Source organism: Papio anubis, chromosome 16, assembly GCF_008728515.1.
Source record: "Papio anubis isolate 15944 chromosome 16, Panubis1.0, whole genome shotgun sequence".
NCBI lineage: Eukaryota > Metazoa > Chordata > Mammalia > Primates > Cercopithecidae > Papio > Papio anubis.
In genome coordinates, this window is record NC_044991.1 from 18,953,480 (window position 1) to 18,980,511 (window position 27,032).

General features: G+C 44.8%; 1 protein-coding gene across 2 annotated transcripts in view; it reads right to left on the minus strand.

The window, feature by feature from the left end:
• Positions 1 to 27,032, minus strand: part of DEPDC5 (DEP domain containing 5, GATOR1 subcomplex subunit) — a 165,627-nt gene that overhangs the window by 136,732 nt on the left and 1,863 nt on the right. Inside the window, exons 3-9 of one of the 2 annotated variants that reach the window (XM_031655984.1) lie at positions 24,009 to 24,096; positions 22,412 to 22,458; positions 17,755 to 17,840; positions 16,110 to 16,193; positions 14,213 to 14,262; positions 6,472 to 6,541; positions 693 to 775 (exon numbers count right to left, since the gene is read on the minus strand). In XM_031655984.1, coding sequence (XP_031511844.1) covers positions 693 to 775; positions 6,472 to 6,541; positions 14,213 to 14,262; positions 16,110 to 16,193; positions 17,755 to 17,840; positions 22,412 to 22,458; positions 24,009 to 24,096 — 508 coding nt within the window. 2 annotated transcript variants of the gene reach the window in all.

The following is a 27,032-nucleotide window of genomic DNA, read 5'->3' on the forward strand; positions in this document are numbered from 1 at the left end:
AGAAAGGGGACCAAAAAGGTGTATTTTGTACATCTTGTTTGTTTCTTGTTTTTTTCCAAGACAGAGTCTCGCTCTGCCTCCCAGGCTGGAGTGCAGTGGCGTGATATTGGTCCACTGCAACCTCTGCCTCCCAGATTCAAGCAATTCTCCTGCCTCAGCCTCCCAAGAAGCTGGGATTACAGGCACCTGCCACCACGCCCGGCTAATTTTTGTATTTTTAGTAAATACGGGGTTTCCCCATGTTGGTCAGGCTAGTCTCCAACTCCTGACCTCAGGTGATCCGCCCACCTCAGTCTCCCAAACTGCTAGGATTACAAGGCATGAGCTACTACGCCCAGCCTGTTTTGTACATCTTACAAGATCATAACAGCCAGATGTACAAAGTGGTTTCATTCTCAACTTTCTAAGACGCCAAGTTTATTTATTTATTTTTTGAAGCCAAATTTAATATCTGCCTCACTACTAACAGGCTGTGGCTTCAACGTAAAATGTAGTTTGAAAAAAATTTGATTATTGAAAAAAGCAGTGTATCTTCAGAACGAGAAAACACTCTAACCTCCAAATAGGATTATTCTCACAAGGATATTTAAAGTTTGTTAGAAGATGATGTGGGGGACCCTGGGCATTCATGAATTAGCATTTGTAGTTCCAGAAAATTCTCCCCTTAGCAGTTACAATCAGCATTACAAATAGTACCATAAATATCAAAATCCCACATTTCACAGCTCATCTGAATAAATATGTAAACCATAGCCGACGTAGAACGAAACACCACCTGAAATAAAAACACAATTGTATTAAAAAGCAATGCCATATAGAGTTTCAGTTCTATAAGATGAAAAAGTTCTGAAGATCTGCTTCACAACAGTATAAATGTTCTTAACACTACTGAACTATACACTTAAAAATGGTTAAGATGGTAAATTTTGTGATAGGCTTTTTAACCACAATTTTTTTTAAAGCAATGATAAAAGAATCCCGTGATGTTGGACTTCTTTTTTTCCTTTGTTTTGAGATAGGATCTCACTCTTGCCGCCCAAGCTCAGTGCAGTGACACAATCACAGCTCACTGCAGCCTCAGACTCCCAGGATGAAATGATCCTCCCATTGCAGCCTCCCGAGCAGGTGGGACTATGGGAGTGCATCCCCAGGCCACAAAATTTTTGTATTTTTGTAAAGAGGCAGTCTCCCTATGTTGCCCAGAGTGGTTTCAAACTCCTGGGCCCAAGCAATCCTCACACTGTCTCCAGAGGTGGTTCCTTCCAGTGGGTTCCTGGTCTCCCTAACTTCAAGAATGAAGCTGCAGACCTTCGCAGTGAGTGTTACAGCTCTTACAGGTGGCATGGACCACCTTTGCTCACCAAGAGGGAGCAGCAGCAAGATACATTGTGAAGAGCAAAAGAACAAAGCTTCCACGTGGAATGGGACCGGGTTGGGCTGCTGGCTAGGGTGGCCAGCTTTTATTCCCTTATTTGTCCCAGCCCACGTCCTACTGATTGGTCCATTTTACAGAGCGCTGATTGGTCCATTTTACAGAGTGCTGATTGGTGCACTTACAATCCTTTAGCTAGACAAAGAGTGCTGATTGGTGCATTTGCAATCCTCTAGCTAGACAGAAAAGTTCTCCAAGTCCCCACTCGACCCAGAAAGTCTAGCTGGCTTCACCTCTTACCACCTTTGCCTCCTGAAGTGTGGGGATTACAAGCATGAGCCACAGCTTGGGGCCCTGACTTGGGACCTCTAACAGCAAACTTCATCAAAGCTTTCTTTGTTTCATTTAAATAGTTACTGAACTCTTACTCTGAGCCCTGTTTCAGAGACAGTGAAAAGAAGATCTGTTCCCTATCCTCTAGGAGCTTACAGTACAAGATAAAAACATGCAAAACATTCCAGCATATACAAAGGTTCTATGAACATTTACACAAGAAAGGGCAGTGAATCTACCGGGGAAAGTTATGGAAATCTCATTACGAAGACAGAACTTGGGCTAAGATGTGCCAGGTGATGAGTTGCCAGTCTAATAAATTATAACTCACATTGTACTTCCATTACTCTCAGACTGCCTCAATGAAAAGCATAAGTGGTTTTCTAGCCCTGTGTGCTATACCACAGAGCCTTTCCTCCACAAGGTTCTAAAGAAGTTTAGAGGGAACGTAAAATGTAAATCTCTAACACTCCTTTAGTCCATCAGAGACCTGCTCCTTAAAGACTGAAGCTCCTGGCCGGGCACGGTGGCTCACGCCTGTAATCCCAGCACTTTGGGAGGCTGAGGCAGGTGGATCACCTGAGGTCAGGAGTTGGAGACCAGCCTGACCAACATGGCGAAACCCCGTCTCTACTAAAATACAAAAATTAGCCAGGTATGGTGGTGAGCGCCTGTAATTCCAGCTACTGGGGAGGCTGAGGCAGGACAATCGCTTGAACCCGGGAGGCTGAGGTTGCAGTGAGCCAAGATCACACCACTGCACCCCAGCCTCGGCGACAGAATGAGACTCCGTCTCAAAAAAAAAAAAAAAAAAATTCAGAGAAATGAACAGAAATATAGGTTATATTGTCTAAAAGTTATAATAATAAATATGCAAGGTTCTTATAATTAAAGTTGTTTTCCTCTGTCTGTCTGTAGAGACAAGGTCTCACTCTGTCTCCCAGGTAGGAGTGCAGTGGCACCATCATAGCTCACTGCAACATCAAACTCCTGGGCTCAAGTGATCATCCTGCCTCAGCCTCCCAAGCAGCTGAGATTACAGGTGTGGGCCACTAGCCCAGCTAAATTTTCTTTTGAGAGATGGGTTCTCCCTCTATTGCCCAGGCTGGTCTCAATCTCCTGGGCTCAAGCAATCCCCCTACTTTGGCCTCCCAAAGTCCTGGGATTACAGACATGAGCCACCATGTCCAGCCTCATCTTATTTAATATTTTTTTGGCCAGATGTGGTGGCTCACCCCTGTAATCCCAACATTTTGGGAGGCTGATGTGGGCGGATCACTTGAGGTCAGGAGTTCAAGACCAACCTGGCCAACATGGTAAAACCCCGTCTCTACTAAAAATATAAAAAGTCAGGTGTGGTGGCAAGTGCCCATAGTCCCAGCTACTCAGGAGGCTGAGGCAGGAGAGTCTCTTGAACCCAGGAGGCGGAGGTTGTAGTGAGCTGAGATCGCACCACTGCACTCCAGCCTGGGTGACACAGCGAGACTCCATCTCAAAAAAAAATAATAATAATAATAAATAAATACAATAAAAATAAAGTTGTGTTTTTCTGATGGGTGTGGTGGCATGTGCCTGTAATCCCAGATACTGAAACAGGCCTGCTAGAGCCCAGGAAGGACCCCTGAATAACACAACAAGACCCCCATCTCAAAAATAATTAATTAAAAAGAAAATTTGGAAGTCTTGTTTCTCTAATCAGATAATAAATTCTTTGGTTTTTTTTTTTTTTTTTTTTTGAGACAGAGTTTCACTCTATGTGATCTTGGCTCACGGCAACCTCCGCCTCTTGGGTTCAAGTGATTCTCTTGCCTCAGCCTCCCAAGTAGCTGGGATTACAGGTATGCACCACCAAGCCCGGTTTATTTTGTATTTTTAGTAGAGATGGGGTTTCTCCATGTTGGTCAGGCTGGTCTCGAACTCCCGACCTCAGGTGAACCACCCGCCTTGACCTCCCAAAGTGCTGGGATTACAGGTGTGAGCCACTGCACCCGGCCCAGATGATGAATTCTTGAGGCAGTGAAGCCTGTCTAATATTTCACTCCACCAACATTTGAGAGACTACTAGGTGCCAGTAGACATGCCAGAGAACTTTGGCATATAAAGGTTAAAGATGCATCCTTGCTCTGAGGGTGCTCACGGTCCAGTGACAAGGCACACAAGCAAGCGCACCTACCGCAGTGTGGGAACTGCTAATGAGTGCACAGATCCAGGGTGCCATGGAGGTACTTTCAGCCTGGTGGACCAGGAAGGCTCTCCAGAAGCAGGGAATCCTAAGACTAGAGCTGAGACCTGGATGAGTGGCTTGGGAAGGGGAAACGCAGGGTCTAGGCACCTGAGGTTACAGAGGGCAGCATGTGTAAAGACATAGTGGCAAGAGAGAAGATAGCATGTTGGGGAACAATGAGTGGTTTGCGTGGCGAGGACACTGGGGGGCAGTGGGGAACAACACATGGGAGAAGTGATGAAGAGAACTCCAGACTCAACTGCCTCTAGCGATTCCTCCCCTCAGGTGTCCAACAGACTTCTCCCAAATGGAGCTTCCTAATGTCCCCAACCTGCTTCTTCCCTGTCTTCCCCATCTCATAAATGGCACCACCATCTACCTAGCTGTTCAGTCCTTCTCTTTCCTTCATTCCTCACATCTAATCTACAAGCAAGTTCTGTAGACCCTATCCAGAAATGTGTCTCATACCTGCCCACATCCTTCCACTGTTACAGCTCTCACCTTAGTCCATACCACCATTTTCTTGCTAGACTATAGCGGGTCTTCTAACTCACTTATCTGCTTTTACTCTTGACCCTGGAAACAACTCTCTATACCAGAGCCAGAAGGGCTGCAGCACTTAATGCTAAATGCCTATCCATTCTTCCCTTCTTCTGATTCTGTTCTGAAAGGCAAGAGACCCAACCAAAAGACAAAACTTCCCAACCTCCATAGCAGCTACAAGTGACTAAAATCTGGCCTGTAAGCTTTAAATGGAAGTGTTGTGTCCATAAAGGAAGCTGACTTGGTGGGGCGATACACCTCTCGTCTCTCCTTCCTTCCTCTCTCCTCTGCCTGGAATATGGATGTGATTATATCAGCTCTAGGTGGACATGGAAGCCCTACCCTGAGGATAACAGAACAATAAGACACAAGGACACCAATAATGGTGACACTATTGTACCAACCATGAATTACATACCCATGATTTCTTTTACATGACAGAGAAAAGTTGACCTTTGGCCATTAGAGCCGGTGATTTGGAGGGTTTTATTCAACAAAATACAACTGAATGAGTAGTGATTGTTTAAAAGCATAATTCAAGTATGACTCTGCCACTTAAAACCCATCAGTGGATTCTAATTCTCCTTAGAAAAACTCTAAACTGGTTCTAACCACCTTGAAGGCCCCACATGAACTGGCTGGAACCTGCCTATCTCCTCACCAACATCGTTCTCCCTGCCTGTCTGCAATACTTCCACCACACTGACTTCTGAAAATTGTTTCCTCTGCCTGGAATACTCTTCACCCCAACATTTATAAAATAGCTAAGTCTCACTATTCAGATACCTTTGCAGGAAAGCAAAGGCACGATTATGGTGAGTACTCTGGCAATTAATTGGGTCATGTGTATACGCACACACACAAAACATACATATATTTACAAACAATGTAAATACATCCAATGTAAACAATAGGAAATTACAAAAATGAGGTTCGTAGAGTGGTTCCCTCTAAGGGCACATTGGGTCTCAACCAAGGGTGATTTTACCCCTCAGGGGACATTTGGCAGGTCTGGAGAAATTTCTGGCTGTCATAACTTGTAGATTTGTAGGGTAAAGGGTGGTGGGTGATACTGGCATCTCGTGAGTAGAGGCCAGGGATGCTGCTAAACATTCTGCAATGCACAAGACAACCCCTACAACATATTAACATTTTGGGCCAGATAACTCTTTGCTCTGGAGGCCTGCTCTGGATGTGTAGCATGTTTAGCAGGATTCTCACTAGATGCCAATTTCACAACCCCTCAGTTGTGACAACCAAATATGTCTTTAGACATTGTCAAAAGACCCCTGAAGGGAGCAAAATCACCCCTGGTTGAAAACGACTGCTCTCAGAGAAGGCATGGAGATGGGAACGAGCAAAGGTAGACATACGGTTCTACCAGCATGGGTAACGTTCATTGGCAAAGGTCTCTCTTCAAGTTTATGACATGATCTTCCATAGGGCTTAACTTTTGCTATGTATGAATGGGCATGGCATTCTGCAGGCCAGATACTGTATCTTTCTGTTTGAAATTAAACAGACCCCTTCAGAAGAAAATGAAGATCAATTCCAAACTGGAGACATTCAACTGTAAAACAGTTTCAAGAGAACTTGATATTACTAGTTCCATGTAGGCAAACAGTAGCAGTCAAGAGCGTATCAGATTTTTGTTTGTGTTTTTTGTTTGTTTGTTTTTGAGACGGGGTCTTGCTGTATGTCACCCAGGCTGGAGTGCAATGATGCAATCATGACCCACTGCAGCCTCGAACTCCTGGGATCCGGTAATTCTCCCACCTCAGTTTCCTGAATAGCTGAGACCAGAGGCACCCATCACCATGCCTAGCTAATTTTTGTATAGGTGGGTCTCTCCATGTTGCACAGGCTTGTCTTGAACTCCTGGGATAAAGCAATCTGCCCACCTTGGTGTCCTGCCCCACCCTTGTTTTATTTTTGATTTTAGGACTTAGCCATAATGGGATGGGGAGATAAAACCAAAAATGCATTTTATAAATCTTACCCTGGTATCTTCACTGATGTAACCACACATGACCTTCTCATTCTTAACCCACAGCTCACCAGCCTGTGCTCTGAAAGGATACACACACAAGTTATTACAAGTCTTACATGAAACCAATACATGCCTGGTGCAGTAGCTCACACCTGTAATCCCAGCACTTTGGGAAGCCGAGGCAGGTGAATTACCTGAGGTCAGGAGTTCGACAACAGCCTGGACAACATGATGAAACCCCATCTCTACTAAAAATCCAAAAAAATCAAACAGTCATGGTGATGGGTACCTATAATCTCAGCTTCTCAGGAAGCTGAGGCAGAATCACTTGAACTCAGGAGGCGGAGGTTGCAGTGAGCCGAGATCATGCCATTGCACTCCAGGCAACAAGAGCGAAACTCCGTCTCAAAAAAGAAAAAAAAGGTGAATAGTACGGCAGAAACAGCATGGCTTTCAGACCTGACCAGCCTGGAGAGAAACTGGTCTAGGCAAGAATCTCAGCTGAGAGCTGAGTATCACTTACTAGGTGAATGGCCATAGTAACCTCATGAGGTTCATTGGCATTATCTTTAAAAATGAGACAATGGGCCAGGCGTGGTGACTCACACCTATAATCGCAACACTTTGGAAGGCCAAGGTTGGCAGATCGCTTGAGCCCAGGAGTTGACACCAGCCTGGGCAGCATAGTGAGACCTGTCACTACAAAAAATACAAAAAATTAGGCAGGTGTGGTGACACATGCTAGTCCCAGCTACCTAGGAGGTTGAGGTAGGAAGATCACTTGGGCCTCAGAGGTCAAGGCTATAGTGAGCTGTGATTGCACCACTACACTCCAGTTTGGGCAACAGAGTGAGACTGTCTCAAAAAAACAAAACAAAAAAACAAACAAAACAAAAGAGACAATGAAGCCTACGCCTTACAGAGCTGTTTTCTTTTTCTTTTTCTTTTTTTTTTTTTGAGATGGAGTCTCGCTCTGTCGCCCTGTCTGGAGGGCAGTGGAGTGATCTCAGCTTAGTGCAACCTCCGACTCCCTGGTTCAAGCGATTCTCCTGCCTCAGCCTCCTGAATAGCTGGGACTACAGGCACATGCCACCATGTCCAGCTAATTTTTTGTATTTTTAGTAGAGACGAGGTTTCACCATGTTGGCCAGGATGGTCTAGATCTCCTGACCTCGTGATCTGCCCGCCTCAGCCTCCCAAACTGCTAGATTTACAGGCATGAGCCACCGCACCCAGCCTTCTACAGAGCTGTTTTCAAATTAAACTAGATTAATGTGCAGAAACTGTTCAGGACAGTGTGAGGATAGGAGGTGCTCAATTAAGTTTACTAGCAAGAAGTAGAATTACAGCAGGTATTAACACAAAATGCTATCCTGGAGAACAGTGGTAGCTGTTAGCTGAGCACCCTGTAATCAATCATCCCTCAATGAACCCCCTCAAGCCCTTATCTTCTACCAATTTCACTCTTTCTCCCAACCTGCTGCACCTAAACAATCAGTCCTCATAAAAAAGGGAGACAAAGGCTGGGTGCAGTGGCTCACACCTGTAATCCCAGCACTTTGGGAGGCTGAGGTGGGCAGACCACGAAGTCAGGAGTTTGAGACCAGCCTGGCCAACATGGTGAAATCCTGCCTCTACTGAAAACACAAATATTAGTCAGGCGTGGCAGCAGGCGCCTGTAATCCCAGCTACTCGGGAGACTGAGGCAGGAGAATCGCTTGAACCTGGAAGATGGAGGTTGCAGTGAGCTGAGATTGCGCCACTGCACTCCAGCCTGGGCAACAAGAGTAAAACTCTGTCTCAAAAAAACAAAAAACAAAAAGCAAACAAAAAAAAGGAAGAGAAAAATCAGATAAAAGCCCAGAAAATGCTGTGTACTATGAGTTACAGCTCAGGCTACCTGGGAAATGCTGGACAATCAATCAATCCCTCTGGGTCTACCCCATGCCAAAATGAAGAAGGCTGGACCAGGCCTATGGCTTATACCAAGTGGGATGTTTTTCATACTCCTTTGCCCAGTTACGTCTGTGAATGAACAAGTGTCACAAGACTGACCTGAGAAGAGATTTGTATTTATTTAATATCATAATAAGGAGGTCAGGCACGGTGGTTCACACCTGCAATCCCAGCACTTTGGGAGGCCGAGGTGGGTGGATCACAAGGTCAAGAGATCGAAACCCATCCTGGCCAACGTGGTGAAAACCCATATCTACTATCTTGCTATCTCCCAGAGTGGCCTCAAATTCTTGGGCTTAAGAGATTCTCCCACCTCAGACTCCCAAGTAGGTGAAACTACCGGCACACGCAGCCACACCTAGCTAATTTTTTTGTATTTTTAGTAAAGACGGGGTTTCACTATGTTGTCTAGGCTGGTCTTGCACTCCCAGACTCAAGCAATCTGCCCACTTAAGCCTCCCAAGTGCTGGGATTACAGGCGTGAGCCACCACACCCAGTCAGCTCTGTTTATAATCATCCGAACCCCACATTAACAGGACCTCTAAAACAAGCTTGGTGTGGCCAGAGGTGGTGTGATCCCAGCACTTTGGGAGGCTGAGGCAGGCAGATTACCCGAGGTTGGGAGTTCACGACCAGCCTGACAAACATGGTGAAACCCCATCTCTACCAAAAACACAAAATTAGCCAGGCATGGTGGCAGGTGCCTGTGATCCCAGCTACTTGAGAGGCTGAGGCAGGAGAATTGCTTAAGCCTGGGAGGCAGAGGTTGCAGAGCCGAAATCACGCCACTGCACTCCAGCCTGGGTGAAAGAGTGAGACTCATCTCAAAAAAAAAAAAAAAAAAAGTTACAATGTGATCCAACAGGCTAGGGTTTACGGTATTTTTTTAAAGCAAAATGTCAGTCAATAGGAAATAAGATTTTGCTACTATATATATATATTTTGTTGTTGTTGTTGTTTGTTTTGTTTTTTTGAGATGGGGTTTCACTCTTGTTGCCCAGGATGGAGTACAATGGCACGATCTCGGCTCACCACAACCTCTGCCTCCTAGGTTCAAGCAATTCTCCTGCCTCAGCCTCTGGAGTAGCTGGGATTACAGGCACCTGCCATCACGCCTGGCTAATTTTTGTATTTTCAGTAGAGATGGGGTTTCACCATGTTGGCCAGGCTGGTCTCAAACTCATGACCTCAGGTAATCCACCCGCCTCGGCCTCCCAAAGTGCTGGGATTACAGGCGTGAACCACCAAACCCAGCTCATATGTTCTTAACTATTTAACTATTATCAGATTGAAAATTTAATTGCACAGAAATTCTTTGACCATTTACAATGACTTTAACTATACAAATGACTATACTTTATTTTTCTCATAGTAGGCCCAAAGCATCTTTTTTCTCAGGCATTCACGAAGTCAGCAAAAGAAAGTAATCTTTGATCCAGTGTAGAAATACTGTAAGTCTTCTGGAGAAAAGATAGAAGACTGTAGTTTACATTTAACCATGCCTGAGCCAAATATCAGGTCAGACCTTTAAAAGTCTAAAAGTGGCCAGCTGCAGTGGCTCATGCCTGTAATCTCAGCACTTTAGGGGGCTGAGCCAAGAGGATCGTTTGAGCCCAGGAGTTGGAAACCAGCCTGAGCAACATAGTGAGACCCTGTCTCTACTAAAACGAAAAAAAAAAAAAAAGAGCCAGGCGCGCTGGCATGCACTTGTAGTCCTAGCTACTCAGAAGGCTGAGGTGGGAGTACTGCTTGGGCCTAGGAGGTTAAGGCTGTAGTGAGGTATGATGGCACAACCGCATTCCAGCCTGGGCGATACAGGAAGCCCATCTCAAAAATAAATAAATAAAAATAAAGTTAAAAACTGACACTATGTGAGGGTTTTCTTTTCTCCATCTAGAACTGTGTGTATGAGGGTATTTACATAGAGAAACAAAGAACTTAAAAAAGAAAGAGATCAGCTGAGCGTAGTGGCTCACATCTGTAATCTCATCACTTTTGGAGGCCAAGGTGTACAGATCACTTGAGGCCAGGAGTTCAACACCAGCCTGGCCAACATGGTGAGACCCCGCGTCTACTAAAGAACAAAAATTAGCCAGGCATGGTGGTGCATGCCTGTAGTCCCAGCTATTCAGGAGGCTGAGGTAGGAGAATCACTTGAATATAACATGTGCGTGCATGTGTGTGTGTGTGTGTGTGTGTGTGTATAATTTAAAAAGAGAAAGCAATAGAAAAAAAAAATGAGAGAGATCTAAATAGGTTTCCAAACCAAGGCTGGCAAACTACATACAGCCATCAAGCCAACTCTCCCCTATCTCCTGTTTTCATATGGCCCACAGTTAAGAATGGCTGTTATATTTTTAAATGGTCGAAACACACAAACACACAGAATATGCAATAGACCTGACATCTATTGTGACTCACAAAGTTTAAAATATTTATTAACTGGTCCTTCACAGAAGAATATTCTAAACCAACTATTCCATTTTGCAGATGTGAAGACTAAGGGTTTACCAGAGTTACCCAACATCACTCGAACCACTAATCACAGTGATGGCTAAACACTGGCTCTGCAGATACAGATCCAGGCTTCCTGACCCCTAGATACCCATCCAGTAGAGATCTGCTGATATTGGAGGCATAAACCTAGGTTGCATTTTTTGTGCTGCTTGAGATTTAGTCACTTCTTGGGTTGTGCTTTAGTTGCTTGGATTTTTTAAAGAACACTGACTCGCTAACACATTTTTTTGTTTGTTTTCAAAGATGGGGTCTCACTCTGTTGCCCAGGCTGGAGTGCAGTAATGCAATAATAGCTCACTGCAGCCTCAACCTGTGTTCAAGTGCTCCTCCTATCTGTTTCCCAAGTACCTCAAACTAGAGAAGCCCTGACACCAACCCCGTTCTTTTTTCTGTTATTTTAGACAGAATCTGACTCTGTCACCCAGGCTAGGGGGCAGCAGAATGATCAAGGCTCACTACAGCCTTGAACCTCCCTGGATTCAGGTGATCCTTCCACCTCAGCCTCCCAAGTAACTGGGTCTACAGGCGCCATTATGCCCAGCTAATTTTTGTATTTTTTGGTAGGGATGGGGTTTCAGCATATTGCCAGGTTGGTCTTGAACTCCCAGGCTCAAGCAAACTACCCACCTCAGTCTCCCAAAGTGCTGGGATTACAGGCATGAGCCACTGCACCTAGCCATAATTGCGTGTGTGTGTGTGTGTGACAGAATCTTGCTCTGTCGGCAGGCTAGAGTGTAGTGGTGTGATCTCGACTCACTGAACCTCTGACTCCCTGGTTCAAGTGATTCTCCTGCCTCAGCCTCCTGAGTAGCTGGGATTACAGGCATGTGCCACCACACCCAGCTGATTTTTGTATTTTTAGTACAGACGGGGTTTCACCATGTAACCCAGGATGATCTCGATCTCCTGACCTTGCGATCCACCTGCCTCGGCCTCCCAAAGTGCTGGGATTACAGGCGTGAGCCACCAAGTCCAGCAAAATATACACACACACACACACACACACACACACACACACACACGCACATATATATATATATATTTTTTTTTTTTATAGATGAGGTCTTGCTATGTTGTCCAGGCTGGTCTTAAACTCCTGGCCTCAAGTGATCCTCATGCCATAGTCATTTTACTTGGCTGCCCTCCAATGATTAACACCTTTTTTGGGGGAAAAAAATGAAGCCTTTATCCTTTCTTTCTTTTTAGGATCAGTATTTCATTCTGGTCTAGTAGCCCTAGTTGATGATGAAAAGTTACTTACAAAAAGATTCTGGCTAATAAATGTAGAAGGGATGACTGAATTTAAAAAAAAACAAAAAAAGAAAAGAAAATCAACATTTTATAACAATCCTCAATGGATGAAACCACTAGGTGAAAAGTTGATGGGGACCAGGCGCAGTGGCTTATGCCTGTAATCCCAGCACTTTGTGGGGCTGAGGCAGGGGGATCACCTGAGATCAGGAGTTTGAGACCAACCCGGCCAACATGGTGAAACTCCATCTCCACTAAAAATAGGCATGGTGGTGCGCGCCTGTAGTCCCAGCTACTCAGGAGGCCGAGGCAGAAGAATTGCTTGAACCTGGGAGGCGGAGGTTACAGTGAGCCAAGATCACACCACTGCGCTCCAGCCTGGGCGACAGAGTAAGACTCCGTATCAACAACAACAAAAAAAGAAAAGTTGATGGGGACCTTTATGAGGGACTACACTGTACCCTGTGACCACGCTGACCAATCTTAGGATCACAAGTCAGTTAACAAGACATAAATACGCCAGGTGCAGTAGCTCACTTCTGTAATCCCAGCACTTTGGGAGTCCAAGGTGGGCAGTTCACGAGGTCAGGAGTTCCAGACCAGCCTGGCCAACATGGTGAAACTCCATTTCCACTAAAAATACAAAAACTTAAAATTAAAAAAAATTAGCTAGGTGTGCTGGCGGGTGCCTGTAATTCCAGCAACTCACAAGGCTGACGCAGGATAATTGCTTGAAACCAGGAGGCGGAGGTTGCAGTCAGCCGAGGTCGCGCCACTGCACTCCAGCCTGGGTGACAGAGCAAGACTCCGTCTCGAAAAAAAAAAAAGATATAAATATGATTATGTATACACAATAAATTTCAGGAAAGACACAAGTTGTTTCTGGAGAAAGGAATGTATATTTCATGAGATACCTTTCTGAACTATTTGAATGCTTAATTATGTGCATGTTGTACCTTTTTTTTTTTTTTTGAGACAGTCTCACTCTGTGACCCAAGCTGGAGTGCGGTGGCATGATAACGTCTCACTGCAGCCTCTACCTCCCAGGGCTCAGGCGATCTCCCCACCTCAGCCTCCTGAGTAGCTTGGACTACAGGTGCGTGTCACCATGCCCAGATAATTTTTGTATTTTTTTGTAGAAATGGGCTTTCACTATATTGCCCAGGCTGGTCTTCAACTCCTGGGCTCAAGCAATAATCTACCCACCTCGGCATCCCAAAGTGTTGGGATTACAAGCGTAAGCCACCACACCCAGCCACTTTTTAAATTTAAAGGGGATTTCAAAAAGTCCCTTTTTTCTCCACAAACTAAAATATAGAAATAGTTTTAATAAATCAATAGTGCAGCAATATAGTTAAAAAGGTAACAAATCAGGAACCAATGTGCTAGTCATTTTGTTTCTAAACCTGTTTCCTAATGTGTAAAATGAGAAGGTATGATTCAAATATGTTCATCTAGGGTTTTTCCAGTTGTAAAATTATGAGTCTCTATCTCCTTTTTTTTTTCGACTTCCTTTTTTACAGAACACCAGGGGGCTTCATCAACTTCTTCCATTAAGCCTCAAACTACTATAGTGCATTTTGTTGTTTGTTTGAGCTACAACAATCTAACTTTTTTTTTTTTTTTATGAGACAGAGTCTCACTGTGTCGCCCAGGCTGGAGTGCAGTGGTGCAATCTCGGCTCGCTGCAAGCTCCGCCTCCCGGGTTCACGCCATTCTCCTATCTCAGTCTCCCGAGCAGCTGGGACTATAGGCACCCGCCACGACGCCCGGCTAATTTTTTGTATTTTCAGCAGAGACAGGGTTTCACCGTGTTAGCCAGGATGGTCCTGATCTCCTGACCTCATGATCCGCCCACCTCAGCCTCCCAAAGTGCTGGGATTACAGGCGTGAGCCACTGTGGCCAGCCAACAATCTTAACATTTTATACTCTTATGCATTTTATTGTATGGACATCCATATGCCTCCACTGCTTTATATAGCCCAGTTACTGCATAGATAAGGCAAGAGTGACATAATATCTACCTGATGCCAGCAAACTCCACCTTCTGAGTGATATATGCACATGTGCTGACCTAAGAGGAGTGGGAGAGAGAGGGAGGGAGGGAGGGAAGGAGAAAGGGTGAGAAAGACAAAGACAGAGATTGATTAACATATTAAGGCCATGAAAAATCACAAACAAGAACTCCTAGCTTTCTAATCTCTTCTACCAACCCAAAGTTCAACTAGCTTGTGAGTAATAGACTTACCCCACAGGAAAACCTGTTAGGGTAGGTATGACAGTAGGTGCTTAAAGAGTTTGGCAAGTATAGCTAATGGGAAAGACCAAGTGGATGATAAATGACCAGCTTTACAAATATACTGATCTTCACATATGTTTACATATATATCTGCATTTACATACTCATTTAAGTATCATGTTGTTTCTCATTTTATCTCTCACTTTAGAAAATGGAACCCTCAACAAATAAAACACAGATTTTTCCTGAAAATATGCCCTGTACGGAAATTCCACCTATAATTTGTGGTTTCATAGTATACAAAAACTTCATTTCTTTTGATTAGTGTCAAAATGGGAGGAAAAAAAAAAAAAAAAACCTCAAATGAGAATTTTCAGAACCAGTTCACAATTCTGATGAACTAATCTTTTCAAGTTGAAATGTTCATTAAAAAATTAATAAATGTGGGTGTGGTATACACTGCCTGGGTGATGGGTGCACCAAAATCTCACCAATCACCATTAAAGAACTTACTCATATAACCAAATACCACCTGTTCCCCAATAACATGGAAATAAAAAAATTTTTTAAAAGACACAATTAAAATATAATAAAAATATTTTCGTTAACAAAATGGGCTGGACACGGTGCCTCACACCTATAATCCTAGCACTTTGGGAGGCAAAGGCAGGCGGATCACCTGAGGTCAGGAGTTCAAAACCAGCTGGCCAACATGGCGAAAACCCCATCTCTACTAAAAATACAAAAAAACAGGCTGGGCGCAATAGCTCACATCTGTAATCCCAGGACTTTGGAAGGCTGAGGTGGGTGGATTGCCTGAGGTCGGGAGTTCGAGACCAGCCTGACCCACAGGAGAAACCCCGTCTCTACTAAAAATACAAAATTAGCCGGGCATGGTAGTGCATGCCTATAATCCCTGCTACTCCGGAGGCTGAGGCAGGAGAATCGCTTGAACTTGGAAGGCAGCGGTTGTGGTGAGCGGAGATCATGCCATTGCACTCCAGCCTGGGCAACAAGAAAACTCTGTCTCAAAAAAAAAAAAAAAAAAAAAATTAGCCGGGCATGGTGGTGGGTGCCTATAATTCCAGTTATAGGCAGGAGAATCGCTTGAACCTAGTGGGCAGAGGTTGCAGTAAGCCAAGATCCCACCACTTCACTCCAGCCTGGGTGAAAGAGCAAAACTCCGTCTCGGGGGGAAAAAAAAAAAAAACCAATGAATACATGCGGAAAATGGGAGGAGGGTTCAGCAAAAAGCAGTGTGATCTGGAAGCCACAGGATCTGGGTTTTGGCCAAGGGCCAACTTACTATCTAGCCTTGGGCAATTACCTAACTTCTCAATCTCAGTTTCTACCTCTATAAATTAGGGATAATAAATACCTGTCCATGAGGAGATGTGGGGAGCAAAGGGGATCAAGTGAAAACCTGAAAACTAAGGTTCCACTCAAATGTAAAATACAGTATAACTTCCTATCTAAACCAAAAATGCTCAGTAAAAATCTGTAACAGTAAACAAATAAAAGATCAAAAAAACAATGAAAAGAGAATGGAAGAATACACAAGATGTTGACAGTAATTGTAGATGCTGAAATCAGAAACAATTTTATATTCTTCTCCTATAATAAACAGGGATTATTCACATAATGGAAAAAAGTAACAGACTTTCAAAGAAATCACATCTTACCAAACTTTTCTTTAGTCGCCACATATCCCCACGGCCAATATACTGGTCCTTAAAAGTTAACTCCACTAGGTCAAGGGTCACATCCTAAAAGGAATAATCAAATAATATCTCTGACATTACTTTGCCACATTTTATAGTCACAAGGCAATGCCCACTTACCATGGAAAAAAACTTTTTGCAAAAAAGAAAACTACTGGAAGACCATTCAGTAGCAGAACTCTGATAAACAGAATTATATCCTGCCAAAGCACACTTGTCAGTATAGTTGGTAAATCTACAACTAATCCTACAGCCACGGCAGCACGTTGAGTGTGAAGGGTAGTGGGGGACTCATTCTGTATTTTAGTCTGGATACTGGCACACAAACATGACACTGAGCTATGCACTTTATTTACCTATTAACGCCAACAGCACTTTCTGAACAATAATTTTTATCTATTATAACATCACTTCCTGAAGAAAAATGAGAATATGTTTTAAAATGTTAGTATTTTAATATAAAATTTTACATATAGTTTTATATACAAAAAATGGTTAGGACAAGCTTCAAGAAAAGTGGGGGTGGGTTTTAAATGCAACCTACATACTGCCTACATTCTAAACGACATGTAGGCTACGTATTTATTTATTTATTTATTTATTTTGAGACAGGATGGTGCTCTGTTGCCCAGGCTGGAGTGCAGTGGTGCGATCTCAGCTCACTCACTGCAGCCTCCGCCTCCTGGGCTCAAGTGACTCTCATGCCTTAGCCTCCCTAGTAGCTGGGACTACAGGGGTGCACCATCATACCCAGCTAAGTTTTGTATTTTTAGGAGACACAGGGTTCCACCATTTTGCCCAAGCTGGTCTCAAACTCCTGACCTCAAGTCATCCACCTGCCTTGGCCTCCCAATGTGCTGGGATTACAGGCATGGGCCACCACTCATGGCCTACATGTTTAGTTTAACAAGACAAGGTCTCGTTCTGTTGCCCAGGCTGAAATGCAATAGTGCAGCCATCAGCTCACTGCAGCCTCAATCTCCTGGGCTCAAGCAATCCTCCTGCTGCAGCCTTTCAAGCAGTTGAGACTACAGGCATATAAACACGCCCAGCTAATCTTTTAGAAAAGTTTTAGTAGGCAGGACGCGGTGGCTCCTGCCTGTAATCCCAGCACTTTGGGAGGCTGAGGCAGGTGGATCACCTGAGGTCAGGAGTTCAAGACCAGCCTGGACAACATGGTGAAATCCCATCTCTACAAAATACAAAAATTAGCTGGGTGTGGTGGCGTGGGCCTGTGATCCTAGCTACTCAGGAGGCTGAGGCAGGAGAATGGCTTGAACCTGGGAAGCACAGGTTGCAGTGAGCCGAGATTGTGCCACTGCACTCCAGTCTGGGTGACAGAGCAAGACTCCATTTCAAAAAAAAACAGAAAAGTTTTAATAAAGACAAGGTCTAGCTATGCTACTCAGGCTGGTCTTGAACTCCTGGCCTCAAGTGATCCTCCTGTCTCAGCCTCCCGATGGGCTGAAACTACCACACCTAGCAGGTCACACATTTAATAGTCGAATACTACACTTAAGTAACCCGTTGTTTCCTTAGTAATCTAACCTTGAGGAAGGGTGCTAATCATTCCAAAAAGATATTCAAGTCCAAAACAAAGACGTACCTTAGGGTCTACGACATTAACATAGACATCTTGATAAGGTCTTAGCCGAAACACTTGAGTCACAGTCTGGTCCACACTGATGGTTTCTAAAACAGAAACAATATCTGGCTGGGACAACACATTTTGAAAAAGCAGGTCCATATATTCTAATCTATAAATACTCAGACATTCAGTAAGCAACACAATTGATCATCTGACATGCGCAACACACAGTCTCTTCCTTTCAGGAGCTTAGAATTTAAACAATTCTCTGCTTTTTTAGGTGAAATAAGACCAGAGCCTAAGCAATCAACAAAAAATGGAGAGAAAAAGGGAGAAGGGAGGGAAAAGAAAGAATTTGAGAAGGAAGAGGCTGGGTATGGTGGCTCACACCTGTAATCCCAGCACTTTGGGAGGTCTAGGCAGGAAGGTCACCTGAGGTCAAGAGTTCGAGACCAGCCTGGCCAACATGGTGAAACTCTGTCTCTACTAAAAATACAAGAATTAGCCAGGCATGATGGTGGGCGCCTGTAATCCAAGCTACTCGGGAGGCTGAGGCATAAAAATTGCTTGAACCCCAGAGGCAGAGGTTGTAGTGAGCTGAGATTGTATCACTGCACACCAACCTGGGTGATAGAATGAGACTCTGTCTCAATAAATAAATAAATAAAATAAGAAGGAAGAAAAGAAAGTTCAAAGACCTGTAAAATTCCAGAAGAGGAAGGAGATCTCTTTGGAATGAAGTTATCAGTGGTAAAGAAGAAACAAACTTTTCAATGAGCCCTTAAGTCTGGTAAGAAACATAACAGAGGACAGGAGATAAGGGGAAGGTATGAAGGCCATTTTTAGGATTAAGGTTTTATAGAATTCTTTTAAAATCTTTAAATTGGCTGAATGTGGTGGCTCACGCCTGTAATCCCAACACTTTGGGAGGCCAAGGTGGACAGATCACGAGGTCAGGAGTTCAAGACCAGCCTGACCCATATGGTGAAACCCCACCTCTACTAAAAATGCCAAAAAAATTAGCCAGGCATGGTGGCGTGCACCTGTAGTCCCAGTTACTCAGGAGGCAGAGGCAGGAGAATTGCTTGAACCTGAGAGGTGGAGGTTGCAGTGAGCCAAGATCACGCCTGGGCGGCAGAGGGATACTCCATCTCAAAATAAAATAAAATAAAACATTTTAAAAAAATGAAAACTTTAATTTTTTTTTTTTTTTTTTTTTTTTACTGCTCCTTGCAGAGCAGGGCTAACCCTGAGGCAGTGTAACCAGAGTAGCCAGGTTTTACAGAATGTTTTCTCCTCAAATTGAAATATTGAATGGTTAAATATGAGTGGGTAGCCAGGCATGGTGGCTCATGCCTGTAATCCTAGCACTTTAGGAGGCCAAGGCAGGAGGACTATACTTGGGCCCAGGAGATCAAGACCAGCCTGAGTAAAAATTAAAAAAAAAAAAATTAGCCAGGCATGATCCTGTGGGCTGGGTGCCTAGGGTCTTAGCTACTCCGGAGGTGGAGATGGGAGATGGAGAATCACTTGCCCCCAGGGAGGCTGAGGCTGCAGTGAGCCGTGACTGCACCACTGCACTCCAGTTTGTACAACAGAGAGGCCCTGTCTGAAAGAGAAAACAAAAAAAGGCAGGGGCAATGGTGCAGTGGCTCATGCCTGTAATCCCAGGACTTTGGGAGGTTGACGCAGGCAGATCACCTGAGGTGAGGAGTTTGAGACCAGCCTGGCCAAACATGGTGAAACCCCATCTCTACTAAAAATATAAAAATTAGGCTGGGCGTGGTGGTTCATGCCTGTAATCCCAGCACTTTTGGAGGCTGAGGTGGGCAGATCATGAGGTCAGCAGTTCAAGACTAGCCTGGCCAACACAGTAAAACTCTGTCTCTACTAAAAATACAAAAATTAGCCGGGTGTGGTGGTGCACGCCTGTAGTCCCAGCTACTCGGGAGGCTGAGGCAGGAGAATCCCTTGAATCCAGGAGGCGGAGATTGCAGTGAGCTGAGACCACGTCATTGCACTCTATCCTGGGTAACAGAGTGAGACTTCCTCTCAAAAAAATAAAAATAAAAATATAAAAATTGGCCGGGCGCGGTGGCTCAAGCCTGTAATCCCAGCACTTTGGGAGGCCAAGACGGGCGGATCACGAGGTCAGGAGATCAAGACCATCCTGGCTAACACGGTGAAACCCTGTCTCTACTGAAAATACAAAAAACTAGCCGGGCGAGGTGGCGGGCGCCTGTAGTCCCAGCTACTCGGGAGGCTGAGGCAGGAGAATGGCGTGAACCCAGGAGGCGGAGCTTGCAGTGAGCTGAGATCCGGCCACTGCACTCCAGCCTGGGGGACAGAGCAAGACTCCGTCTCAAAAATAAAAAATAAAAAAAATAAAAAAAATAAAAATTAGCCAGGCATGGTGGTGCACACCTGTAGTCCTAACTACCTGGGAGGCTGAGGCAAGAGAATCACTTGAACCCAGGAGGCGCAGGTTGCAGTGAGCCAAGATCGTGCCGCTGCACTCCAGCCTCCAGCCTGGGCAACGCAGTGAAACTCCATCTCTTAAAAAAACAGAAACAAAAAAAAAAGAGTGGGTGACATCAAAGCCCTTTATTTAATTAATTAGCTTATTTATTTAGAGACAAAGTTTTGCTCTTGCTGCCCAGGCTGGAGTGCAATGGCGCAATCTCAGCTCACTGCAACTTCTGCCTCCCAGATTCAAGCAGTTCTCCTGCCTCAGCTTCCTGAGTAGCTGGGATTACAAGCGTGCGCCACAATGCCTGGCTAATTTTATATTTTTAGTAGAGATGGGGTTTCTCCATGTTGGTCAGGATGGTCTCAAACTCCTGACCTCAGGTGATGCACCTACCTCAGCTTCCCAAAGTGCTGGGATTACAGGTGCCAGCCACTGCACCCAGCCATCAAAGCCCATTAAAGCAACTCAGAATTTTTTTGTTTTTTTCTCTTAAGAACTATTTAAGAGTATCTTATTTACTGTCAATTGACATTCTGGTTCCTTGAACAGCATGGCATAGCGATAAGAGGGAAAAACAAAGGATCTGAATCCAGAATGAGTAAGCAGGAATCACCGCTTCTGGCTACGCCTAGACTGTATAGTCTGGCAGAGAATAAACTTCCTCACTCACTCAAGAGTTGTTGAGAAGATAAAGCTAGATTACACAAAGCTCCCAGGACAGTGCCTTGCACATGTGGTGGGCAATCATAAATAAATATTTCTTCCTCCCCAATCCCTACTCACCCAGACTAGGCATTTAACAAATCGTTTGTGAAAAAATGGGACAGATGTGGTGGATCACACCTGCAACCCCAGCATTTTGGGAGGTCAAGGTGTGAGGAACTCCACTTGAGGCCAGGAGTTCAAGACCAACCTGGGCAACAGGCAGGTTGTGTATTTCTTTTCTTTTTTTTGAGACAGAGTCTCGCTCTGTTGCCCAGGCTGGAGTGCAGTGGCGCGATCTCAGCTCACTGCAACCTCCGCCTCCCGGGTTCAAGTAATTCTCCTGCCTCAGCCTCCCGGGTAGCTAGGACTATAGGTGCATGCCGCCACACCCAGCTAATTTTTTGTATTTTAGTAGAGACGGGGTTTCACCGTTTTGCCCAGGCTGGTTGCAAACTCCTGAGCTCAGGCAATCCACCTGCCTCAGTCTCCCAAAGTGCTGCGATTACAGGCATGAGCCACCATGCCTGGCCTTTTTTTTTTTTTTTCTTTTTGAGATAGGGTCTCTGTTGAACAGGCTAGAGTGCAGTGGCACCATTATAGCTCACTGTAACCTTAAATTATTGGGCTCAAATTATCCTTCCACCTCAACCTCCAGAGTACAGAGTAGCTGGGACTATAAGCGTCAACTTGACAATTTTTTTTTAGCGGGAACACAATTTGATAAGAAGAGAACTGCAGCCATAAAAAAATGAAATCACATCCACTGCAGCAACACAGATGGAGTTGGAGGCCACTGTTATCCTAAGTGAACTAACTCACAAACAGAAAATCAAATACTGCATGTTCTTACCTATAAGTGGGATGGAAATAATAGACACTTGGGACTCCAAAAAGAAGGATGGGGAAGAGAATGAGGGTTGAAAAATACAATGTTCAGACATAGATACAATGTTCTGTATCTGTTCTGTCAGATACAAGGTTCACTGTGTGAGTAATGGATACAATAGAAGCCCAATCCCCACCAGTACACAATATACCCATGTAACAAACATGCCCATGTACTGCCTGAATTGAAAATTAAATTAAAATTTTTTTAAAAAAGAAAAGAATTACTTGCCCTCAACCCTTGAAATTATGAAGAGAGGTTTCTTACAGTTTCTGAGGCAGTAAATAAAAAATTCTGGCCGGGCGCGGTGGCTCACGCCTGTAATCCCAGCACTTTGGGAGGCCGAGGTGGGCGGATCACAAGGTCAGGAGATCGAGACCACGGTGAAACCCCGCCTCTACTAAAAATACAAAAAATTAGCTGGGCGCGGTGGCGGGTGCCTGTAGTCCCAGCTACTTGGGAGGCTGAGGCAGGAGAATGGCAGGAACCCGGGAGGCGGAGCTTGCAGTGAGCCGAGATCGCGCCACCGCACTCCAGCCAGGGGGAGAGAGCCAGACTCCGTCTCAAAAAAAAAAAAAAAAAAAAAAAAATTCTAAGAATGATGTAATTCTTACCCTTCTGTAAATCTTCCTTAAGTGACTTGACCTGCAAAAGCAGAGGGCTGAAAAAGAAAGCAACAGAGAGTTGGGATACCGTGAGCAGTAACTCCCTAGCATCCTTCATCCCCTACAAAAGGCAAATAGATCACTCTGGACAGTCTGTGACTTACAGCACAACAATGAGAGAAAGCTCCCTTAGAAACAAAGAAACTCCATATGCACCAAAGGAAATGGATAAACGCTACACAACCCTTCAGTTGTCATCTCAGCTTTAAAACCAGAAAGAGGCCAGGCACAGTGGCTCATGCCTATAATCCCAACACTTTGGGAGGCCAAGGCGGGTGGATCATCTGAAGTCAGAAGTTCGAGACCAGCCTGGTCAACATGGCAAAACCCTGTCTCTATTAAAAATATGAAAATTAGCCAGGTGGGGTGGCCCACACCTGCAGTCCCAGCTACTCGACAAGCTGCGGCAGAAGAATCGCTTGAACCTGGGAGGCAGAGGTTACAGTGAGCCGAGGTCACACCACTGCACTCCAGCCTGAGTGACAGAGTGAGACTCTGTCTCTTTAAAAAAAAAAAGGTTGGGCATGGTGCCGTAACTCGCACCTGTAATCCCAGCACTTTAAGAGGCCAAGGCAGGCCGATCACAAGGTCAGGAGTTCAAAACCAGCCTGACCAAATGGTGAAATCCCATCTCTACTGAAAATATAAAAATTAGCCAGGCGTGGTGGCATGCACCTGTAATCCCCGCTACTCAGGAGGCTGAGGCAGGAGAATGGCTTGAACCCAGGAGGCGGAGGTTGCAGTGAGCCGAGATCACACCATTGCACTTCAGCCTGGGTGACAGAGTGAGATTTTGTCTCAAAAAAAAACATAAAACAAAAAAAACGGCTGGGTATGGTGGCTCATGCCTGTAATCTCAGTGCTTTGGGAGGCCTAGCAGGGTGGATGGCTTGAGACAAGCCTGGCCAATATGGTGAAACCCCACTCTCTACTAAAAAATACAAAAATTAGGCCAGCTGCGGTGCCTCATGCCTGTAATCCCAGCACGTTGGGAGGCCAAGGCAGGTGGATTACCTGAGGTCAGGAGTTCAAGACCAGCCTGGGCAACATGGTGAAACCCTGTCTCTACTAAAAATGCAAAATTAGCTGGGCATGGTGGCGCATGCCTCTAATCTCAGCTACTGGGGAGGCTGAGGCAGAAGAATCACCTAGGCCTGGGAGGCAGAGGTTGCAATGAGCTGAGATTACACAACTGCACTCTAGCCTAGGTGACACAGCTAGACTCCATCTCAAAAAAAAAAAAAAAAAAAAAGGAGGAGGAGGAATGGACAACTTTTGAAAAATTATTTGTTGATCAAATCCTAGAAGGCATGAGCTTTTTTTTTTTTTAAGACAGGGTCCCACTATGTTGCCCAGGCTGGTCTCGAACTCCCGGGCTCAAATGACCTACCCCACCTCAGCCTCCCAAAGTGCTGGAATTACAGGCTTGAGCCACCACAGCATGAACATTTTGAAAGGCAAAGAGAGTTATCTGCCCTTCAAATCCCTTGGACATCATTTGGAAACAGTGAATTGCCCAGTTCCATGGATCCTAAGAGACACTCACCTGTATTCATCGTTGGGGTGTGCAATCTCTACAATGTCTCCAAGCTTGATGTGAGGAAACACTTTGGGGTTCACAACTAGCTCATCATCTGAAAGACAATTCAGCGACTTCAAGTAGAAAAACACTCACTAGGTACATTGTGTATGTTCTCATTACTGGTTCCTCACAACCCTATCAGGATAGTATTGCCACCCCATTGACAGATGAGGCTCTATTTTGAAATGAGGCTTACAGTGACTAATGGATTCACACAGGAACACCAAGAGCAGTGGAGTGGGATGGTGCTCAGGTACCTTTGTCTCCATACTCCGTGCTCTCTCTACTACTGCACTGCTTCCAGGGACAGAGCAGCCCTCAGTATCTGGGAATTAGGCTTCTGGACAGCCTTTTACCCCTTCAAATATTGTGTATCTGGCATATAACAGGAACAAAACAGGCTGGTTTCCATAGATACAGCACAATTCCTTACAGTTATTCAATGTTCAAAGAATTTCCCAAATAGTATCTTAATGTGACCCTCAGAGTAAATCTTTAGATTTAACAGGAGTAAGAAAATAACCTCAGAGAGGCCAGGAGCAGTGGCTCACGCCTGTAATCTCAACACTTTGGGAGGCCGAGATGGATGGAACACCTGAGGTCAGGAGTTCAAGACCAGCCTGGCAAACATGGTGCAACCCCGTCTCTACTAAAACTACAAAAATTAACCGGGCGTGGTGGTGGGCGCCTGTAATCCCAGCTACTTGGGAGCCCGAGGCAGGAGAATCACTTGAACCCAGGAGGCGAAGGTTGCAGTGAGGTGAAATCACACCACTGCACTCCAGCCTGAGCGACAGAGCGAGACTGCGTCTCAAAAATAAATAAATAAATAAAATAAAATAAGAGGGATGTGCTTTTATGTTTATCTACCCCTGCCCCTCTACCAGGGATGGGGAGAACTCTCTCAAATATTGCAAACTCAGAAGCATAAGAATGACTCTTTCGCTGTTTTAATTTGGGAGGAAAAACATCACTTTTAATTATGCTAATATCATGACAATTAAGTATATCTAGATTTCAAATATAACCAGATCCAACAAAAATTTCGCCTAATAAAATCAAACAATGGGTTACTCCCAAATTTTTGTTTTGTTTTCTTTTAGAGATAAGGTCTTGTTGTTGCCTAGGCTGGCGTACAGTGGCTATTTATAAGGACAATCCCACTATTGACCAGCACAGGAGTTTTGACCTGCTCTGTTCCCAACCTGAGGTGGTTCACATTTCCTAAGGCAACCTGGTGGTCCCCCACTCCTGGGAGGTCACTAGACTGACGCAGAACTTATTTCAGACACCCAATCAACATAATGTCCTATAGTCTGAAACTCCTGGGCCCAAGTGATCTTCCTGTCCCAGCCTCTTGAGTAGCTGTGACTACAGGCACACACCACAGCACCCAGCATCCCTAATTTTATCTGCTATGTTTCCACCGACAGTTTCATGACAAATCCTCCGTTGAGCTTCCCCCCCAATTTACACAGTCTCAATTAAGGTCCCTGAGAATACATTCCCTTCTGCTTGGTTTTATCATTTCCTTTTTGCATGTCTGTCTTACAAAACTGAAAGCTCTTTAGGGACAAAGAACCTTGCGGTATTCATAATCATTGCGTCTGGCACAGGTATACGCCTAATAAATATCTGTTGGTTGTTTCTTTTTTATTATTTTTATTTTTATTTTTAAAGACAGGGTCTTGCTCTATTGCCCAGGCTGTGCAGTGGCGTGATCTTGGCTCACAGTAACCTTTGCCTCCTGGGTTCAAGCAATTATCGTGCCTCAGCCTCCCTAGTAGCTGAGATCACAGGCACGCACGACGACACCTGGCTAAGTTTTGTATTTTTAGCAGAGATGGGGTTTCACTATGTTGGCCGGGCTAGTCCTGAACTCCTGACCTCATGTGATCTGCCCACCTTGGCCTCCCAAAACGCCAGGATTACAGTCATGAGCTACCATGTCCAGCTGTTAGTTGTATTTTGATCTATAGTCTTGCAGAAGACTGGATACAGCATCTAGCTACCTTTGTATTTTATACATCAAAATATGTATTTGTATACATTGTATATACTGTATCCTCCTCTCTGCCAAAAGTTATGTTTTATTCCACTCCACAAATACTTAGGCAATATCAACAGCATACAAAGTAATAACAATAGACTGTACATTTTAGCAGAAATTGTAGTTTAAATATAGCAATGCCTGTAGTCTGGTAATTATAACGGCTACATTTATTGAGCACAGAGTCTAATACTCTGCTAAATGCATTACATGTACCACCTTACTTAAGCTTCACAAGGCTCTATGATAGAGAAACTATTGTTTTCCCTTTTTGGTCGTCCTTTCCCTCTGGAGGCTTGTATCTACATAATGCAGAAGTAAATACACCCTAAAACACAACATTAAAAAGACTCATGTGGGGCGCGGTGGCTCATGCCTGTAATCCTAGCACTTTGGGAGGCCGAGGAGGGCGGATTGTCTGAGCTCAGGAGTTTGTGACCAGCCTGGGAAACATGGTGAAACCCTGTCTCTACTAAAATACAAAAAAAAAAAAAATAGCTGGGCATGGTGGCATGCACCTGTAATCCCAGCTACTCGGGAGGCCGAGGCAGCAGAATTGCTTGAACCTGGAAGGTGGAGGTTGCAGTGAGCTGAGATCATGCCGCTGCACTCCAGTCTGGCGACAGAGCGAGACTCTGTCTCAAAAAAAAAAAAAAAAAAGTCAATAAATAATAAAATAGGCCGGGCACGGTGGCTCAAGCCTGTAATCCCAGCACTTTGGGAGGCCGAGGCGGGTGGATCACAAGGTCAGGAGATCGAGACCATCCTGGCTAACATGGTGAAACCCCGTCTCTACTAAAAATACAAAAAACTAGCCGGGCATGGTGGCGGGCGCCTGTAGTCCCAGCTACTCGGAGGCTGAGGCAGGAGAATGGCGTGAACCCGGGAGGCGGAGCTTGCAGTGAGCCGAGATCGCGCCACTGCACTCCAGCCTGGGT